This window comes from Zootoca vivipara, chromosome 2, assembly GCF_963506605.1.
Source record: "Zootoca vivipara chromosome 2, rZooViv1.1, whole genome shotgun sequence".
In the NCBI taxonomy this organism is placed as follows: domain Eukaryota; kingdom Metazoa; phylum Chordata; class Lepidosauria; order Squamata; family Lacertidae; genus Zootoca; species Zootoca vivipara.
In genome coordinates this window covers 12,240,427-12,253,031 of record NC_083277.1, presented here as the reverse complement: position 1 = coordinate 12,253,031, position 12,605 = coordinate 12,240,427, and the positions used below count along the sequence as shown (strand labels likewise).

General features: G+C 45.7%; 1 protein-coding gene across 1 annotated transcript; it reads left to right on the top strand.

Moving 5' to 3' along the window:
* The first annotated feature begins 7,295 nt into the window (after positions 1-7,295).
* Positions 7,296-8,268, top strand: LOC132591634 (gastrula zinc finger protein XlCGF49.1-like). The gene is made up of 2 exons (XM_060270986.1): positions 7,296-7,305; positions 7,565-8,268. Exons 1-2 carry the CDS (start codon positions 7,296-7,298, stop codon positions 8,200-8,202), a joined length of 648 nt encoding a protein of 215 aa, XP_060126969.1. The 3' UTR covers positions 8,203-8,268.
* Positions 8,269-12,605: the final 4,337 nt, after the last annotated feature.

Genomic DNA, 12,605 nt, shown 5'->3' with positions numbered 1-12,605 from the left:
GATAGGAGAAGCTGCGGAAAAGGTTCTAGTTTGCTGAAGGCGACGAGCTGTGAAGATTGTTTAGGCCATGGCAATTTAAAAGGGTGTGTTGTAAGCCCACAAGGGTGGCTGCCTGCCTTTGCAAAGTGTTGTCGCCTTTTGAGAACTTGAATAAATTGGATGAATTCTTTGGGACACCAACTGCAACCTTTTAAAAATCTCTCCCTGTTTGATTAACATAATTTTGCTTGTTTGTTTAAATCAACCTAGTGCCTTAAATTCACTTTCTTTTTACTAGTCTACCCACACATGTGAGCAATTTGTAGCAAATCAATATCCAGAAAAATAAGGAACTCAACATTTCCCTGCCTCCTTAATTATAGAGGCTTCCCCTATTTGCCACAGGAGAATGTCTCTTTGATACTGGTTTTAAATCAGATGAGTACATAGTGCCTAATATTTTAGTGGAGGTGGGGTCGTTTTTTCTTGAAAATATAAAGTGCATTTAGCTTTCCTTAGTTTTGCATTTAAAATGTTTGCATAAACAGAGTTTATTAGCATATGTTACATCTGCTTTCCTTGTTATTAATGTAGGTTGCCTTTGCTTTGGATCAAACGATGCAAAGCTTTGAATTTATGTTGTGTCTTACTTTGCTCCCATCTGAATTAAAATTAAGAAGCGCTAACGATGCGAAATTCGGATATTTCCATTTTGTTAATTCTTACTGAGCAGCCCTTGTGCATGTTAACTCAGATATAACTCAATGTGCTCAGTGGAACTTACTCCCAGGTAAGTGTGTGTATTTGATTGCACACTTCAGTATACTGAAAACTGTAACACTCAGCCCAAGACAGATTTTTTTTCCTCTACATGAATGTTGCACTTGAAGTGACGTAGGCATGTGGCTATTTTTGTGCCTTCCATGAAAATTTCTGGCTGCACACCTGGCAGGTAAAGTTCTTCCTTCCGTTCTTTTCACATGACTTCTCTTAATCGGATAAAGGGAACCTTTCACCAAATCATTTTTATTAGTTTTCTAAATTTTACCAGATCAGCTGCAAATTAACCCAAATTTAATGCAATTTCTACAAAAATTGGTTTCTTGCACTACGTTGTTGATGTGTCCAACATTTCCTTTTGTTGCTGCTTTATTTTCCTAGTTGTTTCTAGTTCACATTCCATTCCTTACAATTAATCTTATATTACAATAGGGTGTTTTTTTAAAAAAACTTACTTATCCTTAACCACCCGCTGTTCACTTACCAGTTCCTGCACATACAATATTTTAACATTTACAGCATCTACAAGTGAGGTTACTCCACAAATTGTCAATCCACAGTAAATCACCAATCAACCTTTCTAAAATAAATTCCTTTCCTCCCTTCTGCATGTATGAAAGCCCAATAGTTCACTTTTACTAGATGTTTTTCCTTATCTGCACAGTCCACTCTGTCAAAGATTCTGTGCAGACCTCTTAAATTTCCAGTCCAAATACCTCTGTTCATTCTAAAATAGGAATTCCAAGGTCGACCCTCTGGCTCCATATTTTCCCAGGCGCCTTAACAGCCAGCCTGTAATAGCAGCAGGGAGGCAGACCGTATTTCCTAGAAAAGCTTTTTAACAGTTCAATCTTTGTTCGTCCTCCCCTTAAACCAAGCAAACCCTAATCAATGTCTTTCCTTTGAAATTTCCCACTGTACACTGTTTCTTATTGGCTGTGTTCCATCCCATTGTCATCAACATTTTCCGATGCTCCAAACATTATCTAACAAATTGTTAATAGTTGTTTAATTTTTTTAAATTCTTTCAGTCTTCTTTCAGTTTCATAGCTTAGCAGGGAAACTCAGCAGGCCATATGGGGATAATGGCAGTGGTCTATGTGTGAAATAAAGTAGTTGAAACAAAATAAAAAAATTCCTTCCAGTAGCACCTTAGAGACCAACTAAGTTTGTCATTGGCATGAGCTTTTGTGTGCATGCACACTTCTTCAGATACACACGAAAGCTCATACCAATGACAAACTTAGTTGGTCTCTAAGGTGCTACTGGAAGGAATTTTTTTATTTTGTTTCAACTACGTCAGACCAACATGGCTACCAACCTGTAACTTGAAATAAAGTAGGTTTGTTCCAGGATTTTGAGTCCTAGGACCTTTCCCAATAAAACCTGAACAAGATTGGTGAAACAGCAAAAGAAATTTACTGATACGTTCTTGCTAGGACAGGTGTCTGGTGTAACCACACCCAGATTAGTACAAGCACAAATTTATATCCCGAGCCCAAGATCCCTCCCCTCTTCCCCATTGGCTGGGGAGGACTCCTATGTAATTATTTGCTAGGCCAAGCAAAAGAAAGAATCTGAAGAAGTGCATGCGCACGAAAGCTCATACCAATGACAAACTTAGTTGGTCTCTAAGGTGCTACTGGAAGGAATTTTTAAAAATTTTAGTTCAAGCAAAAGAAAATACCGGGTACCTGGAAATAAATGTCTCTATACTTTATCCTTGACCATCAGCAGGTGTCGCCATGAGTGGTGCCAGCAAGCTCTATACCCGCTGACGCCTGCTGATCCAACTTTTTTGAAAAAACTATCCAGTATTACAACCAGCCTTATAGCACATGGAAGAAGGAAAGCTACATTTTGCATGAGTCTTGCATCTATGGCACTGAGCAAGGGAACATTCTGCCTCATAGCAGCATTATGCCTTAGAATGACCTAATAACTGCTGCCTTGTGATTTTTATATGAAAGTACTACATTTCTATCTCCCACAGTCCATGTTTCTTATTTATTCAAGCGATAAAAGGCTAATCTCCGGCAGACATGAATGATCTTGCACACCAGTCAAAGCATACAATAGAAGCATTCTAATTCACAATTACTTCAGTTTGCAATCCTTCTACGCAGATTCAACTTCTCCAAGACCCATAGCTTTTATGAAAAAAGTTACATTTTCCTTTCTTATAGTCTACATTGCATGGTGGGTGTGAATCTTTTGCCTAGTTTCACTGCTTCCCCACCCCCCTCCAATATGGAGAAAACAAGGCTGCACAACTTTCTTCTAACCCTCCCATGGTGGAACGTGTCCCAAGGGCAATGGTTTAAAATGATTAATGAACTCCAAAAGCTTCTTTTTATGCACCACAAGTAGATCCTTGGGAGCAGAGTATGGTTAGAACATGGAGCTGATTCTACCAAGGTCGCAGATTCCATCCCCACGTGGGACAGCAGCGTATTCCTGCTTTGCAGGGGGTTGGACTAATGACGATGCTCAGGGTCCCTTCCAAATCTGATTCGATGTCGTCTTTCAAACTCAGGCTGCGTGTGTGTGCGCGCGCGCATAAAAACGAAGACCCCTGGATTCCTGCTTTTCCCAGGACCGGCAGGAAGTGGTATTGTGGGGGACGGACGGACGCAAACGACGCAAAATAAATCCTCCAGGAAATTCAAATTCCTAGGCTAAGGGACCAGTGGTCTAAACCTCTGCAGGTTGTTGGAACAGGGGCCCGAAGGGCTGAGATCCCGGGATAGAAGAAGCGGGGCGTGCACTGGCAAGAAAGGAAGCAGCTTCGAGGGAACGTCTCTCTGAATGATCCTTGCTCTTCGCGTGGTGCAGATGCTGGTGGGTGGCGGCGGGGAAATGCCGGAGGCGCGGTGGGGAGAGAGTTTCGGTTTCTGCAGGAATTTGGGGGCGAATTAGGGGCGCGTTTCTCCTCGGCTGCGCCTGCCCGAGTTGGGCAGAGCTCGAGCGGGTTCGGGAGGAAGAGGCTCGTAGCTGCGCGCAGTTCCCACGATCTCAAAAGGCCCGGGTGATCGTCCGAACGTGTGTGCGTGTTGCGCACGTGCGCGATTTGCAGTAACTCGTCTCCCTTACGCGCAGCCTCTTCTTAAACGAGGCGGGATGGCGCGGGATTCGAATGGTGGCCTCTTTTAAGATGCCGCAACCGAGACCGACTTGGTTTCCCTTGTGTTCTATTGACAAAGGGTGGTGCGTACATTTTAATAAAGGTGATAAATATAATAATAACACTTAATAGCAACAGCGTTGCCAGTGATTCAGGCTGGGGCAACCCAGTCAGATGGGTAGGGAATAATAATAATGATAATAATAATTGCAGTTTTGCACGCTGGGCGTTTGGACGACCCGAGGTTGAATGCTTAGCATTTCTAGTGAAGGATTGGGTAGGTGGTATCTGCTCTGCTAGTCATAATGGATAATTCTGGGGTTGGAAGGACAAATTCTGACATGTTTCCAATGTGCCACCAAGCCTCTAGTACATTGTGCAGGGAGCAGAGGTTGATGGGAGTTGTAGTCCAAAGCATCAGGAAAGAACCAAGTTGGCCAAGGTGGTGCTAGAGGAAAGAAGCAAACCACGGTTTACTTGGGCAGTTGAAAAGAAATGGACCCCCTCCTCATGCTCACTCGCTCTCGCACACACAGGGGTGCCCATATTTTGGTCACACCTATAGGTACCGCTTCGGCGGGAAGGTAAACGGCGTTTCTGTGTTCTGCTCTGGTTCGCCTGAAGCGGCTTAGTTATTCTGGCCACATGACCTGGAAGCTGTACGCTGGCTCCCTCGGCCATTAAAGCGAGATGAGCGCCGCAACCCCAGAGTCGTCTGTGACTGGACCTAATGGTCAGGGGTCCCTTTACCTTTATGCCATTATCATTATACATCACCCATCCTTGAACAGCACTCTGATAAGTAAAGGAGATGACATCACCACTGCAGATTATGGGCCACCCCTCCCAGGTTGCCACCATCTCTGAATTTTAGGCATCACTTTGGCTAAGTCAGGATCCCCAAACTGCAGCCCTCCAGATGTTTTGGCCTACAACTCCCATGATCCCTAGCTAACAGGACCAGTGGTCAGGGATGATGGGAATTGTAGTCCAAAACATCTGGAGGGCCGAAGTTTGGGGATGCCTGGGCTAAGTCCCAGCCAAAAGAAGAGAACAACCGAGGCCTTTTTCTACCTGTAGTGTCCAGTAACTTTTGAGGATGTGGCCGTGTATTTCACCGAGGGACAAGGAGATTTGCTGGATCCGTATCAGAAAGTCTTGTACGCTGAAGTCATGATGGAGAATTATGAGAACTTGGCCTCCTTAGGTAAGCATTTTGATTACTCTTCTGGTAGAGGCTGAATGATTTGCAAGGAACCTGTGTGTTTGTCTTCTCTCCCACCAATCCTTTACATTTTCAGGAGAGTTGAGTTTATTTCAGTTGGTCAGACTTCCATTTCAAGCTTTCTTTCTCCAGAATGTAGAGAGCACTGGGACATTGGCAACATGGAAATGTGTTGCTTTATGCTTGCGTCAGCAGCCTCTTTGGTTTCTGTGCTGAGCTCTACAGGCAACGGTCGGGTGGTCTGTAAAAATGAAATCTAGCTCTCCTGGGGTAGCACAGCTGTTGCGGTAGTTAAACATCAGTGTGGTGATTTATTTATTTTGTGTACCGCTTCTTATTTCAAGAGAAATCTCTAATTAGTTTACAAATTACCAAAACACGGGAATCAGTATAAGAAATTCTCGCAGTGAGGGAACCGGCAGAAGGCCCTCAGAGCTGGACCTCGGGCTGGACAAAGGGGGGTAGAGATGCTCCTTCAGGAATACAGAGCCGAGGCCATTTAGGGCTTTAAAGATCAGCGCCAACCCTTTGAATTGTGCTCAGAAACATACTGGGAACCAAGGTAGATCCTTTAGGACCAGTGTTATATGGGTCCCAGCAGCCACTCCCTTTCACCAGCCTAGTTGTACATAATTTCTGAGTCACCTTCAAAGGGACCCCCACATAGAGCACATTGCAGTAGTCCTAGTAGGAGATTACCAGAGCATGCACCAGCACCACTCTGGCGAGACAGTGTGCAGGCAGATAGAATCTCAGCCAGCATACTAGATGGAGCTAGTAGACATCTGCCCTGCACAGCTTTTTGAAAGGAGCTTGTATTGTCTTCTGTTCTCTCCCCACCCCACCCTTCAATTGTAGCAGGAACCAGGAACCTGCAGCTTTCCATGTATTGTTGGTCTACAACACCCCCAAATCTCTGGCCATTGGCCATGTTGGCCGGGGTTGATGAGAGTTGGAATGCCACAACATCTGTAGAGGCACAGGTTCCCCACCCCCAAATTTAGGAAGTTTCCACCAAACTACTCACTCTTTTGTTCCTTCTTGGCAAGGATTTTTACTGGCTAAGCCTCCTCTCATCTCCCAGCTGGAACAGGGAGAACAGCCCTGGGTGTCGTGTACTCAAGTCTTGGATGCATCAGAGATGTCGGACACCAAGTCAGGTGAGAAGTTAAGGGAACCTGGTTGACAAAACAAAAACAAAAACCAATTGGGGATTACCAGGAACTCTTAATTGCCTCTTGAGAATTGGCTCTTATGTATGCGCCATTTTGTTCCAAGAGAGAGTTATAATCACCCAGAAAACATTGCATCCTTATGGTAGAAGTCTTTTAATTCCTTTTGCCACCTCAGCTCTGCTTATCTACAAAGTTTATTCTGCACTGTGAAGAAGAGAACTGTCATCACCTCTGTAACAGCCTCTGTGCCTCCCCTAAGCTGTGGACTAGTTCACAGATTCCAGTTGACATTGTCCCTTGCCATGTTATAAGAATCACTATACAGTCATACTTTGGTTCCTGAACGGCTTAGTTGCTGAACAAATCAGCTTCCGAATGCTGAAAACCCGGAAGTAAGTGTTCCGCTTTTTGAATGTTTTTTGGAAGCCAAGCGTCTTGGTTTTCGAACGGTTTCGGGAGTTGAACGGACTTCCAGAACAAATTAAGTTTGAGAACCAAGGTTGCTTTTTAAAAAAAATCAACTATTTTATCTTGGCTCCTATTTAGGAATATTTGTCTTGGTTGGTGAGAGGCAAAAACCCTGAGGATGGATGGCCATCTGTCAGAGATTCTTTAGCTGTCTCATAAAATCACAGAGTTGGAAGGGACCCTAAGGATCATCTAGTCCAACCCCCTGCAATGCAGGAATGTGCAGCTGACCCTCAGGGATTGAACCTGCAACTTTAGGGTTATCAGCACCACACACTATCCAGCTCTTGCATTGCAGCAGGTTGGATTAGAAGACTTTTTGGGTCCCTTCCAATTGTGCAGTTCTATGATTCTATGGTCTGATGTCTTAATGCTTGCTTTAAAAGAAGGGGGGAGTGAACCTCCAAGTGCATTCATAACCAACCTGTCATTGAGGACATTTAAGGCTGGAAGTTTTTCCCTGACACATTGCTTTTCTATGTGCAAGAAGTTTATTTATGAAGGAATATTAAAACATTTCATACTCAGCCTGTAGTCAGTTCAGATGGCGTCCAGTAACAGATAAATTGCATGGGACTGCTGGTTCCTGTGGTTCACAGAAAGGAGCTGAATGCCCCCCCCCCTTGTGTAGGGCGAAGTAAAAATAATTGAGCAGTGTGACAGACTTAGAGAGATGATAAATTTACGCAGACACCCCAACCATTTTCAGTTTCTTGCACATCTTCATGTATTGTTTTCTTCCTTTATTAATTTTACTACCTTCCTTTCCTTCCTTCTCAAGTTCAGAAGTGAATTGTTGTTTATCCTTTGCAGGTGATGTTGAGAGACGGCCGTTGTGCCCTGTGTATGGGAAAGATCTCCCTCAGATCTGCCTTATCGAACATCAGAAATGCCACACTGGAGAAAAAACCTCACGGTTGCTTAGAGCATCAAACCTGTTCTGTCGAAAAACCACGGTTTCTGAGCGAACACGTGAACCGCAAAGGAAAGAGGTCCCCCTGAGCCACCGGAGAGTTCGCACTGGAAAGAAGCCCTTCCAATGCCCAGAGTGTGGGAAACGTTTCCGCCAGCAGTCACACATCATAGCACACGAGAGAATCCACACAGGGGAGAAACCGTATGGATGTTCTCAGTGCGGAAAACGCTTCACTCAGCAATCGCAGGTTCAGGCTCACGAGAGGATCCACACAGGAGAAAAGCCCTATCGTTGCAGCAAGTGTGGGAAGTGTTTCTCCCAACACTCGGGCTTGAGGAGTCACTGGAAGCTCCACACAGGGGAAAAACCATATGGATGTTCTGAGTGCGGAAAACGCTTCACTCAGCAATCGCAGGTTCAGGCTCATGAGAGGATCCACACAGGAGAAAAGCCCTATCGTTGTGTGAAGTGCGTGAAGTGTTTCTCCCAACAAGCACACCTTCTCAAACACCAGAGGCTTCACACTTCTGCATGAAGTGTAGAGAGTGTTTTGCTTGACGCTTGTGCCTTTTGAGCCATCATAAGATCCACACAGCGGTGGAGGGTATGCTGCAGCTGGGCGTGAGAAAACTGCCTTGGCAGCATCCTCGCACGGCGGCACCCAGCCAAGGAGAGGGGTGCAACGGCACAACAGCACTTTCTCTCCCTGGTGCCGCTAGGCCAGCCCTCTGTTTCCTTTTCCCTCAGGAGAATGAATCACGAGTGACAGTGGGTTTTTCTTTTGGGAAAACGGGTTGCAAACAAACTGTATTATAACAGATGTAAACAAGGAGTTTTGGTTCTTCTTCCACCGAAATGTAACAAACAGTGCTGTTGCTTTTTATTAAAATGAGTACGGTTTCAAGTTAAAGGCTGAATGTTGTTCAGGCTTAAGGTTATTTTCTTTTACACATCTTCCATAGATCAGGCTTCTCCACACACACTTCAGGAATTTAGGATTTTAACTGGACTGTTTCCTTACAGCCCCCCAAATCCTCCTTTGCCTCAGAATAGCTACTGCCCTTTCCTGTCAGAGCAGGCATCCCCAAACTCGGCCCTCCAGATGTTTTGGGACTACAACTTCCCACCATCCCTAGCTAACAGGACCAGTGGTCAGGGAATTGTAGTTCCAAAACATCTGGAGGGCCGAGTTTGGGGATGCTTGTGTCAGTATTCCCTCTGAGGACTCTTTTTTCCTGTGAACACCGTGTGGGACTGTGTCTTTTCTATTTTAACAGTGTTCTGCGATTCAGAACCTGAGAGCATATCATGTGAGTTCTCGGCTCTCCTCAGCTCTACCCACTGTCAGAACAAACTCTCCTGACAGAATCCCCCTCACAGACTCCATGAATCTCTCACACTGTCACTCCACTCCAACTGCCTCCCTTGGAACTCTGGCCAATCAGGAGCTGTTGCTAGGTAACTGTTTGCTGACAGGGAAAAACACACTAGGTGACTCAACCAGCTCAGTAAACAAACTTTTCAGTCCCAAGTTGCCACCAACTCTCCTCTCTCTGCCCTGGAGTATAGCTGCAGCTGCCAGCATTGGACTGTTGCGCCAGAAAGCTGCCTCCACAGCTCCCTCATGTGCTGGAGCCAGGCTCCGATGAGGGAGCCTGTTGTGGGGGCGCCTGGTTGCGCCCCAAGAAAATGTGCCCAGGGCCACAGACCCACAGCCTCCCCTCAAGCTACGCCACAAGCTCCACAAGAGAGAGAAACCTCATAAATGGAGTGTAGGAAAAAGTTTTTATCGATGCTTCGTGTTCCTCAGACACTAGAGCAGGCTTCCTCAACCTCGGCCCTTCAGATGTTTTGGCCTACAACTCCCATGATCCCCAGCTAGCAGAACCAGTGGTCAGGGATGATGGGAATTGTAGTATCAAAACATCTGGAGGGCCGAGGTTGAGGAAGCCTGCTCTAGGGAGTCCACACAGGAGAGACCCTGCAAATGCCCTGAGTGGGAAATAGTTAAATCCATGTGCAAGCTCCACACAGGACACACACAAAAAACCATGAATGCTTGGAATGTAGGGGAAATTTTGATGGTACTTCAGGACTAGAGAGCTCACCCATGGGAGGAACCCTGTAAATCAGGCATCCCCAAACTTGGCCCTCCAGCTGGTTTGGGACTATACCACTGGTCTTGTTAGCTAGGGATGGTGGGAGTTGTAGTCCCAAAACAGCTGGAGGGCTGAGTTTGGGATGCCTGCTGTACATGTTCAGAAAATCAGAAATGTTTTCCTCAGAGTTCCCTAGTGGAAACCCAACTGAGAAGTCACTCGCTGCTTTTTTCCCTGCATTTCTGTTGTTTTTATCATATTGATTTGTTTGACCTGCTTCAATTAAAAATACATAAAAGAAAACTTTAAAGAATGTTTTTAAAGAGAGAATTCAATGTTTCCATGAATTTCAATGTTTCCATTTGAAGAGTTTCAATAAAGGTGGGGGCTATTGGTTGTTTTTGTTTTGTTTTGTTACTATGCTATGTATTTTTGTGTTTCTATATTGTAAACTGCCCTGTGCTCCTCAGATGAAGGGTGGTATAGAAATTTAATAAATAAAATTTACTCAGGAGACAAGCCCTTTGGCTTCCTGATTGACAGTTTGTTTTGAGGCACAATTCAGAGTCTTGGGTGACTTGTCTTGTTAATATTGTACAGATATTAAATCTTGACATTCGTGCTCTATGCTGTAAATCTCTCTGTGGTCTTCTGATGAAGGACAGTATAATACATTTAATAATAATAATGTACTTTAAATGTATGGTACTGTATATGCACAGCAACAAGTGGTCTCTTAATATGATTTTTATGGAAGTAAGGGATTGTTACCATTCCATTTTGTGTAGGATTATTCCAGGCACACTATAAATATTCCAGTTGTTTCATGCATTTGGTGAACTGGAGTCTAGTCCACAAAAGCATATCGTTGCCTCTGTAACCTGTTTCGGGCTGTGAGTATTGTTGCACTTAGGTAGCCGAAGCAGCACTGACCATGCACAAAAAAAGGTAAAATGCAGGTGGCGCTGTGGTTTAAACTACTGAGCCTCTTGGGCTTGCATTCATCTGTTGACAGATAGCCATTTTTCTCCTCTTGCTCTCCAACACTTAATTCGCCACGTGCCGGCAGAGGTCACCCAAGTCCCACTTGGATAGCTTTCTGTTCCCTGGAGAAGATAACATAGAAATGCAGCTCTGTGTTTAAGCAGAGCACTCAAGCTTACGATGCTCATTAGTAAAGGGGTGTCTGCAGGAAATATGTAAAAATTGCAATACTGTAAAGGAATTTTCTGTACGCGATGATAGCAGAAAATTTTACCGGCTCTGCATAACCTTTGATATTCAGAGGAGCAGGACTTTTAAAAGCAGATTTTTCAATTCCAAAGTCCCAAACCCATCAGATATCCTAACACAGTGTTTTTCAACCTTTTTTGGGCAAAGGCACACTTGTTTCATGAAAAAAATCACCAGGCACACCACCATTAAAAAAGTTAAAAAATTTAACTCTGTGCCTATATTGACTATATATAAAGTAATTCTCTTGAATAGCTGTAAAGTTCGTAGTTTCCCATTACAGTATTATTATCTTGCCATTAAACAAACCACTATCCTTACTGACAGAAACCCAGAGGACACGGATATTGCCTCTCCGGGTCATTGCTTGCCCCCTCGCTCCCACATCTCAAAGGCAAGCATCGTGCCCCCGCCAGCACCTGCCCCGTTTTTTATCCACTGGATAAATATCCAGATATCCATTGCAACCCGCGCGACCCCCCGGGAGCAACGGGCCTGCCCCTCCTCAGTCCAGGCCAGGCGCCGCTGCGGCCTCCCTGGCGCCTCACCTTCTGCAGGGTGCGCACGTTCTCGCCAAAGAGGCCGCTCACGCCCCGGTAGACGCCGCTGGCTGCCCTCCGGAGGCTGTTCTGCTTGTCGGCCTCGCGCCGACCAAGCCCTGGGCGCCGCCAGCAAGAGGAGCGAGAGCGAGAAAAGGAGCAGCAGCAGCACCGGCCGGCCGCCTCTCGCGTCCGAGGCCGTGGTGGTGGCTGTTCAGAGCCGCGCTCGCCCCGCGTCGTGACCCAGCTGGCTTCCTTTCCGGCGGGTCAACGCCCCCTAATGGCGGCCGCCTTCTCGCCGCGGCACGTGACCAGGCAACATCTCGCCCTTCTCGTCGCGGCACACCAGGCAACATCTCGCCCATCTCACCCTTCTCGTCACGGCACACCAGGCAGTTTCTCGCGGCACACTAGTGTGCCGCGGAACGGTGGTTGAAAAACGCTGTCCTAACACACACACACACACACACATTAAATGATAGTAGACGACATCCCCATGTTGGGCCAATTCCCACTTGTGGAATGCTCTCATCTGGCACCATCATTATATAGGTGCCAGGTGTTACAGGAATTCTAAGCTCTCAAATATAGAATAATTGTTGATAATTGCACAAGGTAAACACACATACGTATATAAACCACATGTCTAAAATAGTACAGGAGAGCAATCCAGAAGCCATATTGGCTCTCCTAAAAAAACCTAAATATTTCCTCTGCCTCCTTAATCCCCCGAGGCCAGGCATCCCCAAACTTCGGCCCTCCAGATGTTTTGGACTACAATTCCCATCTTCCCCGACCAATGGTCCTGTTAGCTAGGGATCATGGGAGTTGTAGGCCAAAACATCTGGAGAGCCGCAGTTTGGGGATGCTTGCCCTAGGCCAACCCCAACCTCTCTCACCACCAAAGGAATACAGTGTTACCTCCGGTTATGAACTTAATCCGTTCCAGAGGTCCGTTCGTAACAGGAAACCATTCTCAACCTGTTGCGCGCTTTCGCTAATGGCTTCTCCCGCTGCACCTGCACCTCTGGTGCGTGATTTCAGCTCACATTTGGGGGCAAAGTTCA